General features: G+C 41.1%; 1 protein-coding gene across 5 annotated transcripts in view; it reads right to left on the minus strand.

Annotated features, from left to right (window-relative positions):
* The window catches only part of LOC130931959 (E3 ubiquitin-protein ligase rnf213-alpha-like), a 171,406-nt gene that overhangs the window by 35,212 nt on the left and 123,275 nt on the right, over positions 1-12,919 (minus strand). For all 5 annotated transcript variants that reach the window (XM_057861229.1, XM_057861228.1, XM_057861231.1 and 2 more), the window contains 7 exons: positions 11,985-12,184; positions 7,431-7,553; positions 7,249-7,359; positions 6,937-7,179; positions 6,716-6,800; positions 6,611-6,645; positions 6,415-6,515 (listed from right to left, as the gene is read on the minus strand). In XM_057861229.1, coding sequence (XP_057717212.1) covers positions 6,415-6,515; positions 6,611-6,645; positions 6,716-6,800; positions 6,937-7,179; positions 7,249-7,359; positions 7,431-7,553; positions 11,985-12,184 — 898 coding nt within the window. The remainder of the gene's footprint in view (positions 1-6,414; positions 6,516-6,610; positions 6,646-6,715; positions 6,801-6,936; positions 7,180-7,248; positions 7,360-7,430; positions 7,554-11,984; positions 12,185-12,919) is intronic.

Genomic DNA, 12,919 nt, shown 5'->3' on the forward strand with positions numbered 1-12,919 from the left:
ATGTGCATATAAGCGGGTCAGCGTCGCGGTAATTCACGGTCACGTAGCCGTAAGAGACACACACCGCCGGTGAGTTTGTGCACATTTGTTTGTATTTGTATTATGTATTTCCACCTTCATGCTTCAAGCATTGCATTGCATCTGTACGGTTCGCAGTTTCTTTCACGGTGATCGCTTGATAGCCTTCTAGTTTGTGTTTTGCGAGAGCCGCTAACTTAGCGTGTTGGCATTGAGTCAATCTCGCAGCGAATCAGCGAGCGGCTCAAGTCACGCAGTGAATCACGGGAAATGTAGTCTCGGGACAACACTGAAGTGGTACTTTGTAATCTGTTCGCTTGTGTGAAAAAACTACATTTCCTCACGCCATTAGACGCCACTTCCTGCCGAGAGCCCCGAGCTGTGTTCTTACCGTTAGCTCCATGTGTTAATAAAGAAACAAAGTTGTCAGCACGTCGTGTGTTCGATACATTTGTAAACAAAAAGCTCATAACAAGAAACTATGAACGATCCGTTTAAGAGACGCTGGAGTAGTAGGAGGCGAGGAGGAGATCAGCGAGAAGCAAAACTTCGCGGTCGAATGTGGCGGCAGTCCGCTATTATTTTGTTTTCTGATTGTTGCCACAATAAAGTGGAGAAAGCCATCAACGACTCATCTCCTTCTTTCCCCCCAACATTTTTATATTATTTTATACGCACGAGAGCTGCCGGATCTGCCAAAATGAACATGAAGTCTGATTATTATTTCTTTTAACAATGTCATCAGATAGACAAAAACATAAAATTATGTGCAAATGCCTGCATCTTCAAATCATGAAAATAATAACAGCGTATATTTTACCAATCTTGTAATCTCGATGGGTCTTGTCTCCATTCCATGTCAGGTAGTCTAGGCACATTGTTTGCATCCTGATTAGCATCTGGCTAATACATGTTAGGTCCAACATAAAATTCCAACCTCCTCTTCTTCCTCCAACTCTTCAAAAACTTGGATCTCCTCCCTTGCGCTCGATCGATCGCTTATATCGCTGTTTGAATCATTGTTTGAAGGGCTTTGTATTTCGGCCGTATGAATGGAGCTGCCATCGCTGTTCCCAGTGTGACGTATCACTTCCGGGTTCGTCCCCTTTCAGGCTCGAACTTCGGAAACGCGATTATTTTGTCAAATATACAACATATAAATTATTTTTTCACGCTTTATTTGTTGGACAATGTTTAATTTAGGGCTGCAGCTATCGGTTATTTTAGTAGTCGATTAATCGATGAACTACTTAGTTCGAATAATCGAGTAATCGGATAAGGAACATGAAAAATTAAAATACCTGAGCCGAGCCTCAAACAGTATCAAAAAACAAATAAGAATCTATGTACAACAATAGAACAATTGGCTAACTTACGTAGCAAAAGTCCGCTAGCTTAAATGCTATAAAAAGCTATTATAAAAATAAAAAATAAAAATTTTAAACAATGTTCTTAACAAATGGTTCAGACACATATTCCCACAATAAATGGCTAAATATACCTATAAACTAAATTACGAATGCATTAAACATTACCTCAAACAAAAACTTAGTTTATGTTGGTCTTAACATGGAGCAGCTGGATTCAGCTATGTGAAATGAGCAGTGTTGTTAATTTTACTTAAAAAAAGTAATTAATTACAGTTACAAATTACTTCTCCCAAAAAGTTAATTGCGTTAGTAACTCAGTTAGCTGAATTTAAGAGTAATTAGTTACTTGGCAAAGTAACTAGTGATCATTTTCATGTTTTTTTTTTTTTTTCTCAAAAAAAAAAAAAAAAAAGTAAGTCACACAATGTGAAGTTTAAAGGGTTTTGGGGACAATTGGCCCTACCCCAATTCTTTACCCTCCACTTAACTAGACACAAGGGTATTGCAATAACTAGATAGTAACCTTTGCTATGTGTGGAAGTCATTTAAAGTTGTGAATCAACCGTTAAAGTTGTTAAAATTGCTCCCGCTATTGCATTAGTTCCCTTCTGACTACTTTCAACATGTGTAAGGTTTAAAACTGTTTCATCATTTCAAGATTTTGCCGATTTAGGACCATTTTAGATTAAAAAAAAAAAAAAAAAAAAAAAGTAGGTTCGCAAGGAAGGATCTCTACAACAGAGCCTTCCTGAGAGGTCTACTGCTTTAAGATGGCGGCTGTTTACTAACACATGTAGTCCTTAAAACATGTTGCCAATGCAGCCGTGTCTATCATTTGCATCTTGTTCTATAATATGTGATATCTACCGTATCATGTGGGCGTGGTTTGTAGGCTATAGCCACCTAGCATCGCGTTTGCAGCGGCGTCATCCGCACTCCTGCTCTGCTCTCTCGTCTTCGTGAGTCCGTCTCTCTGACTTTTTTTATTCAACCAACTTAGTATCGCATTGTAACGCACGCCTTTCCCGCCTCAGTAACGGTAACGGCGTTGCCAAGATGAGAAAAGTAATTAATTAGATTACTCACTACTGAAAAAAGTAACGCCGTTATTAACAACACTGGAAATGAGGCAGGCTAGATGGCAGTGTATCCACCCAAATCAATAAAACTAAATGCAAACACTTTCAAAATAAACCATTGCAAAGCCACTTTAATTAAACGAATACTCGAAGCAGCACGATTTAATTCGAATCTTTTTTTCTAATCGAATACTCGAGTTAATCGATTAATCGTTGCAGCCCTAGTTTAATTACTTTAATTGTGACCCTATTTGGCATGTTATGAAATGACTTCACATTTCTGCTTTAAACTCCTCCACCCTCTTGGTCTCTTTTCCCTATAACCCACTCTCCCACCTAGGTCCCTCTCATTGACACACAGATACTCTGTCTTGCTACAGCTAACCTTCATCCCCTCCTTCCCAGGGCAAACCTCCACACCTCTAGTTTGTCCTCCACCTGTTCACAGCTCTCACGACAGATCACAATGTCATCTTCAAACATCATAGTTCATGGAGATTCCTGTCTAACCTCGTCTTTCATCCGGTCCAATACATTAGCAAAAACGAATGTGCTCAGCGCTGATCCCTGATCCCCCCACTTTAAACTCCTCCGTCACACCAACAGCACACCTCATCACAGGGGCGGACTGGTAATCTGTAGCTTCTGGAGGATCACAGAACGGCCGGTGCTCTGGATGGCTGGCGGCCGCCATACATACATAACATCACTGTTTTTATCCCCCCTATCCTCTATGATTATCTACAGTTCGCATCCAATTCGACAGGTGACAGCAATGCCCCTGGCAGTTAACAGCCAATCGGATAGGAGAAGAACGAAGAAACTAGAAAGCACAGAGTAGCCTACTTTGGTAAAGCCTTACTCCTTGTGGAAGCAAAATACCGACGAACGTGGATAAACAATATGGATGGTGGTGGCTAAAAAAGAAAAGAGAAGGGTGGCGCGGAGAAGGTTAGAGAGAAAAACCTGAAGAAACTCGAGAGCGAACCATCGAAATGTCACAAGTTGACACACATGTTCGTTCGCAAGCAGCAGTCTGGCTACAACAGCCACGCTGGCTAATAACAGCCCAGCCTCCGGCGTTGGTGAGAGTGGGAGCGGCAGCCGCTCTCACGTGCAGCCGGTGCAGGGAGAGACAAGTTCCCCAGACAAGCGCAGGGCAAGTAAGTAGGGATGAAGAGGGTTACTTGCTAGGTATATTGGCAATTGTTATCCACTAGGTAGCTACATTTTAAATGAAATAAATGGCAATTAAAGGGTTAGTGCCAGCTAGTCCATGTCCTCGTTTGCAAAGTTACAGTATGCTAGTCCTACTATCCCTCTCCGAAGAAAAAATATTTTAGCTGTAAAACAACGTAAGCACACAGAGCAGCAATATTAATTCAGAAGAAATATAACAAAATATGAATAAAATGAATGGTTTTGCTTTAAAGTTTAGGTAGTTAAATTGATATGATAAATATTTTATACATTTATTATTATTATTCATATTCATTTATATATCGTTTTGTTTTCTGGTTAATACAGTGCCTTGCAAAAGTATTCGGCCCCCTTGAATCTTGCAACCTTTCGCCACATTTCAGGCTTCAAACATAAAGATATGAAATTTAATTTTTTTGTCAAGAATCAACAACAAGTGGGACACAATCGTGAAGTGGAACAACATTTATTGGATAATTTAAACTTTTTTAACAAATAAAAAACTGAAAAGTGGGGCGTGCAATATGTTCGGCCCCTTTACTTTCAGTGCAGCAAACTCACTCCAGAAGTTCAGTGAGGATCTCTGAATGATCCAATGTTGTCCTAAATGACCGATGATGATAAATAGAATCCAACTGTGTGTAATCAAGTCTCCGTATGAATGCACCTGCTCTGTGATAGTCTCAGGGTTCTGTTTAAAGTGCAGAGAGCATGATGAAAACCAAGGAACACACCAGGCAGGTCCGAGATACTGTTGTGGAGAAGTTTAAAGCTGGATTTGGATACAAAAAGATTTCCCAAGCTTTAAACATCTCAAGGAGCACTGTGCAAGCCATCATATTGAAATGGAAGGAGCATCAGACCACTGCAAATCTACCAAGACCCGGCCGTCCTTCCAAACTTTCTTCTCAAACAAGGAGAAAACTGATCAGAGATGCAGCCAAGAGGCCCATGATCACTCTGGATGAACTGCAGAGATCTACAGCTGAGGTGGGAGAGTCTGTCCATAGGACAACAATCAGTCGTACACTGCTCAAATCTGGCCTTTATGGAAGAGTGGCAAGAAGAAAGCCATTTCTCAAAGAAATCCATAAAAAGTCTCGTTTAAAGTTTGCCACAAGCCACCTGGGAGACACACCAAACATGTGGAAGAAGGTGCTCTGGTCAGATGAAACCAAAATTGAACTTTTTGGCCACAATGCAAAACAATATGTTTGGCGTAAAAGCAACACAGCTCATCACCCTGAACACACCATCCCCACTGTCAAACATGGTGGTGGCAGCATCATGGTTTGGGCCTGCTTTTCTTCAGCAGGGACAGGGAAGATGGTTAAAATTGACGGGAAGATGGATGCAGCCAAATACAGGAACATTCTGGAAGAAAACCTGTTGGTATCTGCACAAGACCTGAGACTGGGACGGAGATTTATCTTCCAACAGGACAATGATCCAAAACATAAAGCCAAATCTACAATGGAATGGTTCAAAAATAAATGTATCCAGGTGTTAGAATGGCCAAGTCAAGGTCCAGACCTGAATCCAATCGAGAATCTGTGGAAAGAGCTGAAGACTGCTGTTTACAAACTCTCTCCATCCAACCTCACTGAGCTCGAGCTGTTTTGCAAGGAAGAATGGGCAAGAATGTCAGTCTCTCGATGTGCAAAACTGATAGAAACATACCCCAAGCGACTTGCAGCTGTAATTGGAGCAAAAGGTGGCGCTACAAAGTATTAACGCAAGGGGGCCGAATAATATTGCACGCCCCACTTTGCAGTTTTTTATTTGTTAAAAAAGTTTAAATTATCTAATAAATTTTGTTCCACTTCACGATTGTGTCCCACTTGTTGTTGATTCTTGACAAAAAATTAAAATTTTATATCTTTATGTTTGAAGCCTGAAATGTGGCGAAAGGTTGCAAGGTTCAAGGGGGCCGAATACTTTTGCAAGGCACTGTACTTTCCAATGAAGGTTATGTATACAGGATTTGTCTTGAAATGTTTATTGTATTTTCATTGAAATTGAAAATTTCTCAGTGAGTATTCAAGTTAAAATGTATAATAATGCAATGTGTAGTTCTTCATAGCCGCTTCATTTTTCTCTCAAAGTGCACAAAATTGATGCATTTTACAATAAAATGTAAAAAAAAAAAAATCTCCCTGGGGGGCATGCCCCCGGACGCCCCTAGAGGGTCTGTGGTTCCCTTCGTACAGCGATTCTTGTGCGCTGGGCTGAGTCAAAGTCCAGGGCTGCTTTTTAGTCCCAGTCCGCCCCTGCCTCATCATTGTTTTACTTACTTAGTTAACATACTTATAGCTGCTCTACCATTGGCTATCGCCTAGCATCTTTCTGGAATCCCATTGGCAAAGAGGGACCTCTACTGTATGTGTGTGTGTGTCCCAGCGTCCTCTCCATTCACCATGAGGTGTTCCGACAACTTTACGTGAATGTATTAACTTCTATTCTTTGTTTTTTACGTGACGAAAAACTATCATTTTATGTTTATTGCGCATTAATCAAATTGTAACATATTTGTTATATATTTTGATGCATTTTTATACTTGATAAAAGATTTGTGTCTGAATTTTGGGGGGCTTGGAACGGATTAGGGAATTTACACAGAAAACGCGTCTCTACTTATGTAATTTTCAGTTTACGAAACTACTTCCGGAATCAATTAATTTCATAAATTGAGGCAATACTGTATAAGGAAAAACATTTTTCTGATTGTCGTCAAATGGATCACTCACGGTTTCTCCATTGTTTTAAAATCCTTCACAGCCTTGTGATCATTCCCACCGATAGGAGCATTACAGTCAGGGCACCGCGTTGTTTCCGTGGGTAGCCCACACTAGTCAGAGGAAAGAAAAAAAAAAACCCATTAATGTGAAAATGAATCGCCATGTGGATACATTACATCTTTAGAGGGAAATAAAAACAACAAACCTCTCCAACCGAGCAGGGGTGACCGTTTGGACATTCTAAAACATGAGGATTGTTTATGAAATCTAGTCAAATCATTATGTTGGGCTTTTTGTCGGCTTTACTTACTGTACCACTGGAGTCTTTCTAAACTGCCCAGGGCTTGCTGAGCTTCCGCTAGCTTGTCTTGTGGCATTGTAGGCAAGTAGGTGGCCTAATGTGGACAGATGAACTGATTACTTGCCTAATCCTGAACATAAACACGTATCGAACTCATCTTACATCATCCCACTTTAAATTTGTTTATTTTTTAGCATGAGGAAAATCAGGACCAGTCAGATTAACCGTACCTGCATGGTGTCGGGTTCCGTTGCTAGACATCGGAGAGGTGTTACAACGTTTTCGTATGTGCAAAGTAAGACGGCAGCGAGGTGAACAGCCAATGCCACTGATGCACAATCTTCCCCGGAAGTTTGGGGTCCAACCTCCAATGCCCCGGGTCTGTTATTTACCAGAACACGGGCAAAGGCCTTGACCTTCGGGTGAGCGAGCACTTTGGAATTGTCAATGAAATTCAGCAGGATGTCGACTCGCTGAAAAGACACATAAAAAAGTCATGCTTGACCTCGCTAAGACTCATTTGCGCCACGTTTTCAATCTACCTCTGTGTTTTGGTGCGAACGTAAATGGGCATTTTTGGAGTGAGTTGTCACTTCTCTGTCGACTGCCAGAAGCAGGCAAACCATTGCATTCCTTTGTGAGGTTTCACAATCCTATGAGGCGAAAGCCAAAACAGACTTTTTAAGATTTCAGAGGAAATGACACGAAAAAGGACTGAGATTACCTGGCAGATCTCATCAAGGCTTTCCATTTGTCCCGCCGCGATTGCCTTGGAAAGTGCATGCCTTATTTTCTTGTAGCTCTTGCCATATACAAGATATTGGTCAACAGTGATGGCTTCTCCTCTCTGGGTGTTATTAAAATCAAAACCAAGAATACATTAAAGCGGAAGTTCAGAATTTTTGACTTTAGGCTTTATCTTCGAGTTAGTAGGGGTTAAATTAGTCGGTGGGGTCGATTTCAACAAATTCCGTGCAGTTTGTTAGGTATTTATTAGTTCCAAGGCTCCGGAGTGGCTAAGCTAGCGCGAGTCAATGGTCCTTTCTGAGCTTGCCGATACAAAACGATCTTAGCAGATCCAACATAGTCAAACAAATTTTAAATGCAGGTCATCGTTCAAAATACCAATGCGGCCAAAAAAATGTCACACCAAACTGACATAATTCATTTCATTCTGCGGGACTACTTTTTAGATGCGTAATGCGACCACAATAAATAGGAGCACTTCGGCCACTCGTACTTATGCTGCATTCGAGGAAGGTGGGAAGTTAGATTTATCCCACTTGGATGGTACAAGTTGTGATCTCAAAGCGTTCAGAGTGAATGTAAAACAGCAAGATGGCTGATAGCAACAAATTGTTTCCGTGTTTTTTTTTTTTTTTTTTATTTTGGCCATCAAAAGACATTTTGACCTCCAGCAAACCTGCCTTCTCTTAAGCGATCAAATGGTGGAGGAAAAACGACAGCTAAGGTTAGTAGCGCACACTGAAAAATGCCTTCTATAGTTTTACTATTGACGGTCTGCTTTAGACCAGCAGCGCCATTTTGTCCAGTGACTTCAGATTGAATTGACTCGTGATGTCGGGGTACTTGGTTTTTTTCCCTCACTTCCTGACTAGGTCCTCCCATTTCGAGTGGCGTTCCAATGATATTTATACTGGTCGGAGGTTGGAAAAGTCCAACTTCCCACCTTCCCTCGAATGCAGCATCTTTTTACTGAGTCTTGACTGAAAAATGGCAGCATAATGAAACGTGCATTTAGAAGCTATGGACACAGACAAAAAAAAATGGGCAAATGAGAGTTTTCACAAATTCCCTATGAAGAACAAAGGAACAATATGAAACTGTGGCTACATGCTGCTGGCTACGACATTAAAAAAAAATCACTGCACTCTGCAGCCTGTTCCTGCATAGCTGATGGATTACAAATGTTGCCGTACATACTACAGTTATTGACATGCAATGGTACATTTTAATAACTATCTTGAAAACATAGTCAACACTATTGATGGCATGGGTTATTGGTGATTCCTATGCGTGCATATGTTGTTTTTTAATTGTATGCTAAGCAGACACCATTGATTCGCGCTAGCTGAGGCATTCCGGAGCCCTGGATCTAACAAATTACTAGCAAATTACACGGAATTTGTTGAAATTAACTCCACCAACTAATTATACAGCGTTAACTCGAAGATTAAGCGTAATGTAAAAAATTCTGAACTTCCCATTTAAAAAAAGCCTTGTATTGTATGAAGAGCAAAGGTGAGCAACACTGGTGGCTAGCTCAATGAGGGTCAAAACAGGGTTCGTACAACTTTTTCATAGACAAATTTAAGCACTTTTTAAGGACTTTCAATAGCAGTTTTTCATCCATTTTCTGAGTTGCTTAACCTCATGACGGTCACGAGGGTGCTGGATCCAATCTAGCCAGAAATCAAATATGGTGCCTTTTCGCAAATACGCAAACGTCTTCAAAAATGGTTTGCGACTCTGGAGGTTTGAGAAATTTAGTTTAAAAGGTGCCAATTCGAAAAGCCCCTTGGGGTACCGTGAGAGTTTTGAAGCAAACTCTGAACGCGTCCTGTAGCAGAGGTGCTAGCGCAGTTATAGCATGCTGCTCAGTGGCTCGAGAAAACCTTGATAAATGTGCTTTCTTGAAATTTGGGATACTCGACACATCGAGAAGGGTCTGACTGGACCCCAAAGCCAAGCGACAGCCGCTACAAACCACGCCTCATACAAACAACGCCTGCTGTTAGTACGGTGGGGTAAAGAATTTGCTTACCATGTGAAATTCAAAGTGGTTTTAGGCCAATAGGCCCTAGCGCAATTCCATAGTCTAAACCTAAAGACACAGGAGCATTTCGGACACAGGGGACGTGCCTAAACCTAACCAGATTGTATCCTTTGCTATGTTTGGAAGCAGTGTCTTCGTCAACAACGACGATAGAAAATATTTCGTAAACGTACAATTTTTATCGCGACGATGACGAGCTAAAAAGGTGCCTTGGGAGTGTCACACTTGGACCAAGCGAGGCGGACTCAGATGCAGAATTCAGTATTTCATTTAACACAAAAGGTCAGATGCAGGAATAAACTGGGGGTGTTCCAGAAGGAGGAACTAACGGGCCATGAAACAAAATGATAGAAACAAGGGACGTAGTAATGCGACGTCAACGCTATCTCAGAGGGTACGCTGTACAGGAGAGATGTGACCTGTTTTAGAGCAGCAAAGCAATGGCTGTCTCGTTTGTTTATCGGTCATATTTTTCAAACTGGAAATTTTATTTTGTTGACATTTTCAGACACTAAGATTTCATGCACTATTTTTGACATATCACCCAGGCTTAAGTTCTATATACATGTGATAGCTATGAGACGCACCAGACACTACCACCATAGCATCATGGGAACGTAGTTTGTAGGTGCGTGGTTTGTAGAGGCTCTCACTTGGCTCCGGGCTGCAGTCAGGTATTATTGGAAAAATGGCTCGCACTACCCCAGCTGCTAAGCTAAATGATAGTTCGATGTACGTTTGTGTGGAACTGCAATTCACAACAATGACAAAAATCGAATCCGTTCTAGCCAAAACATGTAAAGCTCTTTTTAAGGCTATCACATTCTCTCCTACTCCTTAAAATAAGTTGCTGTTCACTTGTGCAACAAGGGTACTCGATAGAGAACCAGGCAAGTAGGGCGAGGCCGAGCTGTGACGAAGTCAAGTGAAGTGGCTCCCGGCCGGATTAAACGGGAGATTGGCAGGAAAAAAAAAAAGTGACAAAAAGAACTGGTCGTCAAATAAAAAGCATTCTACTAAACTAGGGATCTCCCGAGCGCACATTTTTGAAGTCTGAGTCCCCCGATTCTATTTTTACTTTTTTAAAAGAGAAGTTCCAAGCATGTTACAGTAATGTTACATTTACAGTACTTTTTACTTTTTCCAGGAGTGTTGCAGAGTATGAAATATATATTTTTGTTTCTTTTGGCAATATTTTTGGATTATTTTGTTAATTCTCAGCCTTAAATGAAAAAATATTTTTTTATCTTAAATTAAAAACCCAATCCCTTTCACCCGACTCCCGATTTTCTGAAAAATGGCCCGATTCCCGATCACGTGATACGATTGGGGACCTCCCTATACTAAAATGCAGCAAATGCCCATGTATGCATTTCAAAACTACTCTATGGCTACGTTCATACTACAGGTCTTAATGCACAAATCCGATTTTTTGTCATATCCGTTTTTTTGGCGTGCCCGTTCAGACTGCCTTTATCCATTGAGACCGTTCAAGTATTACGCATGCACACTAATTCGCAGTCCGACACGCGCTAAGCAAGAAGATCCGCATGCGCAAAAGCATCAAAACAAATGACAGACGTCATCCGTCATTCCAGGGATATCATATTTTGCTTTTCAAAAGGTGGACACAAATAACAGACATAAATAATCCCCGTTTAGGCTTATATTCAAAGTTTATATGGATCGATAGCATGCACGCACTGTCCGTGCACGTCACACACACATACGGGCAGTTTGTCCCGACTCTCGGCCGTGGAGGCAATGTTGAAATATTGCTCACTTGGTACAGAGAGAAAACTGAGCATTCTCAGGCTTATCCTCAACCCATTTTTATTTTTTATGACTGTTGTCAAGCTCAGCCCTTACTCAAAAGCCGAGTTCACTGCAAGCTAGGCGCTAATAACGCACAGGTGCATCGCTACGGTAACGACTCTCTCACTATTTGATGATGTAATTGCTGCATTAAATCCGATTTGCGGGACTGGACAGTACAGACCGCCGCGACAGTCTGGAAAAATGTGGCCCAGATCGGATTTAGACCACATACGAAGGTGAACCAGATCTGATTTGAAATGGTCCCCTTCTATGCGACTTGTCACGTTCAGACCGTCAAGTTAATGCCTCACTCGAGTCGGAAAAACACGAAAAAATCGGATTCGTGCATTAAGACCTGTAGTATGAACGTAGCCTATTTGTATTTGTTTGATTGATTGAACTGCAAACTACTCACGCACGGCCTCAAAGGAAAATTTTCATACATTTAATCATTTCTATTTTTAATTAAACTGGGAATTACATTTAAACAGGAAATTACATTTTCAAGCAGGACCTTATGCAAAATTCAAGCATTTTTCAAACCTTGAATACACGAAAGTAAAATCCAGGCATTTTCAAGGACCTCTACGAACCCTGTAAAAAGCCATACTTTGCCCACCCTCTGCGCCTTCAGTAAATATAAATCGTTTCAGAAGAGTGGACCTTTTCCAGAATTTCCTTGGGGAACAGCCAGTCTTTGTCATCCAGTTGGAGGAGCTCCAGGACAAACTCCCCTCCGCGTTGGCTGATTATTTTACGGAGCAAGTAGACGCGATACCAGTTCTCGCCACTTAGACTGCACAGATTCTGCACGCTCTCTAGGAAGTCGTTATTTTGACTGGAATCTCCTTCATCTGGTTCTTCTGTTAAAACAGTCAGTGACTCGGGTCAGTAACTATCAATGTGATTGCGTGTAACTTTACTCCTTAATTAACAGAGGTGGGTAGATTAGCCAAAAGTTTTGCTCGAGTAAAAGTAGCATTACTTCAAATTAATGTTACTCAAGTAAAAGTCATCCAGAAATTTACTCAAGTACAAGAAAAAAAAAGCATACAAAAGTAATGAACAACACTGAGTAACTGCTTATGATTTTTTTTTAACATTGGTAAATTTTCATAGGAACTGTTATTATTATACTGTACGGTAACCTATTACATGACTAATTTTGGCAAAAATACACAAAAGTCATCGAATTCAGACTAGAAAACTCTAGTAATGAAGCAGCCTCTGTCCGAAGAACATGAGCCCTCGAGTGGAGAAAACACATTTCCTCCCATGAAATGAAAACAATCATTCCCCCAGTTATCCGTGGTCCATCGGTGCAAAATAAAAACTGGGGGAGAGACTGAAATTCGCGCTTTCAAGTAATTTTGACTCTACAGCAGGGGTGGGCAAACTATTCCACAAAGGGCGCGGGATTTTGTTCCAACACATCATAAGGGGAGCCTTTTACCAATCTGGTGTCTTATAAGAGCAATCAATTAATTGCAATCAGGTGCTTCTTGTTTCCGCTCAAACTTCATTGGTTTTAACTGTCTGTGCTGAATCAGTTGGAACAAAGACCAGGACCCACTGCGGCCCTCGAGGACAGGTGTGCC

This window comes from Corythoichthys intestinalis, chromosome 16 (genome assembly GCF_030265065.1).
Source record: "Corythoichthys intestinalis isolate RoL2023-P3 chromosome 16, ASM3026506v1, whole genome shotgun sequence".
Classification (NCBI taxonomy): domain Eukaryota; kingdom Metazoa; phylum Chordata; class Actinopteri; order Syngnathiformes; family Syngnathidae; genus Corythoichthys; species Corythoichthys intestinalis.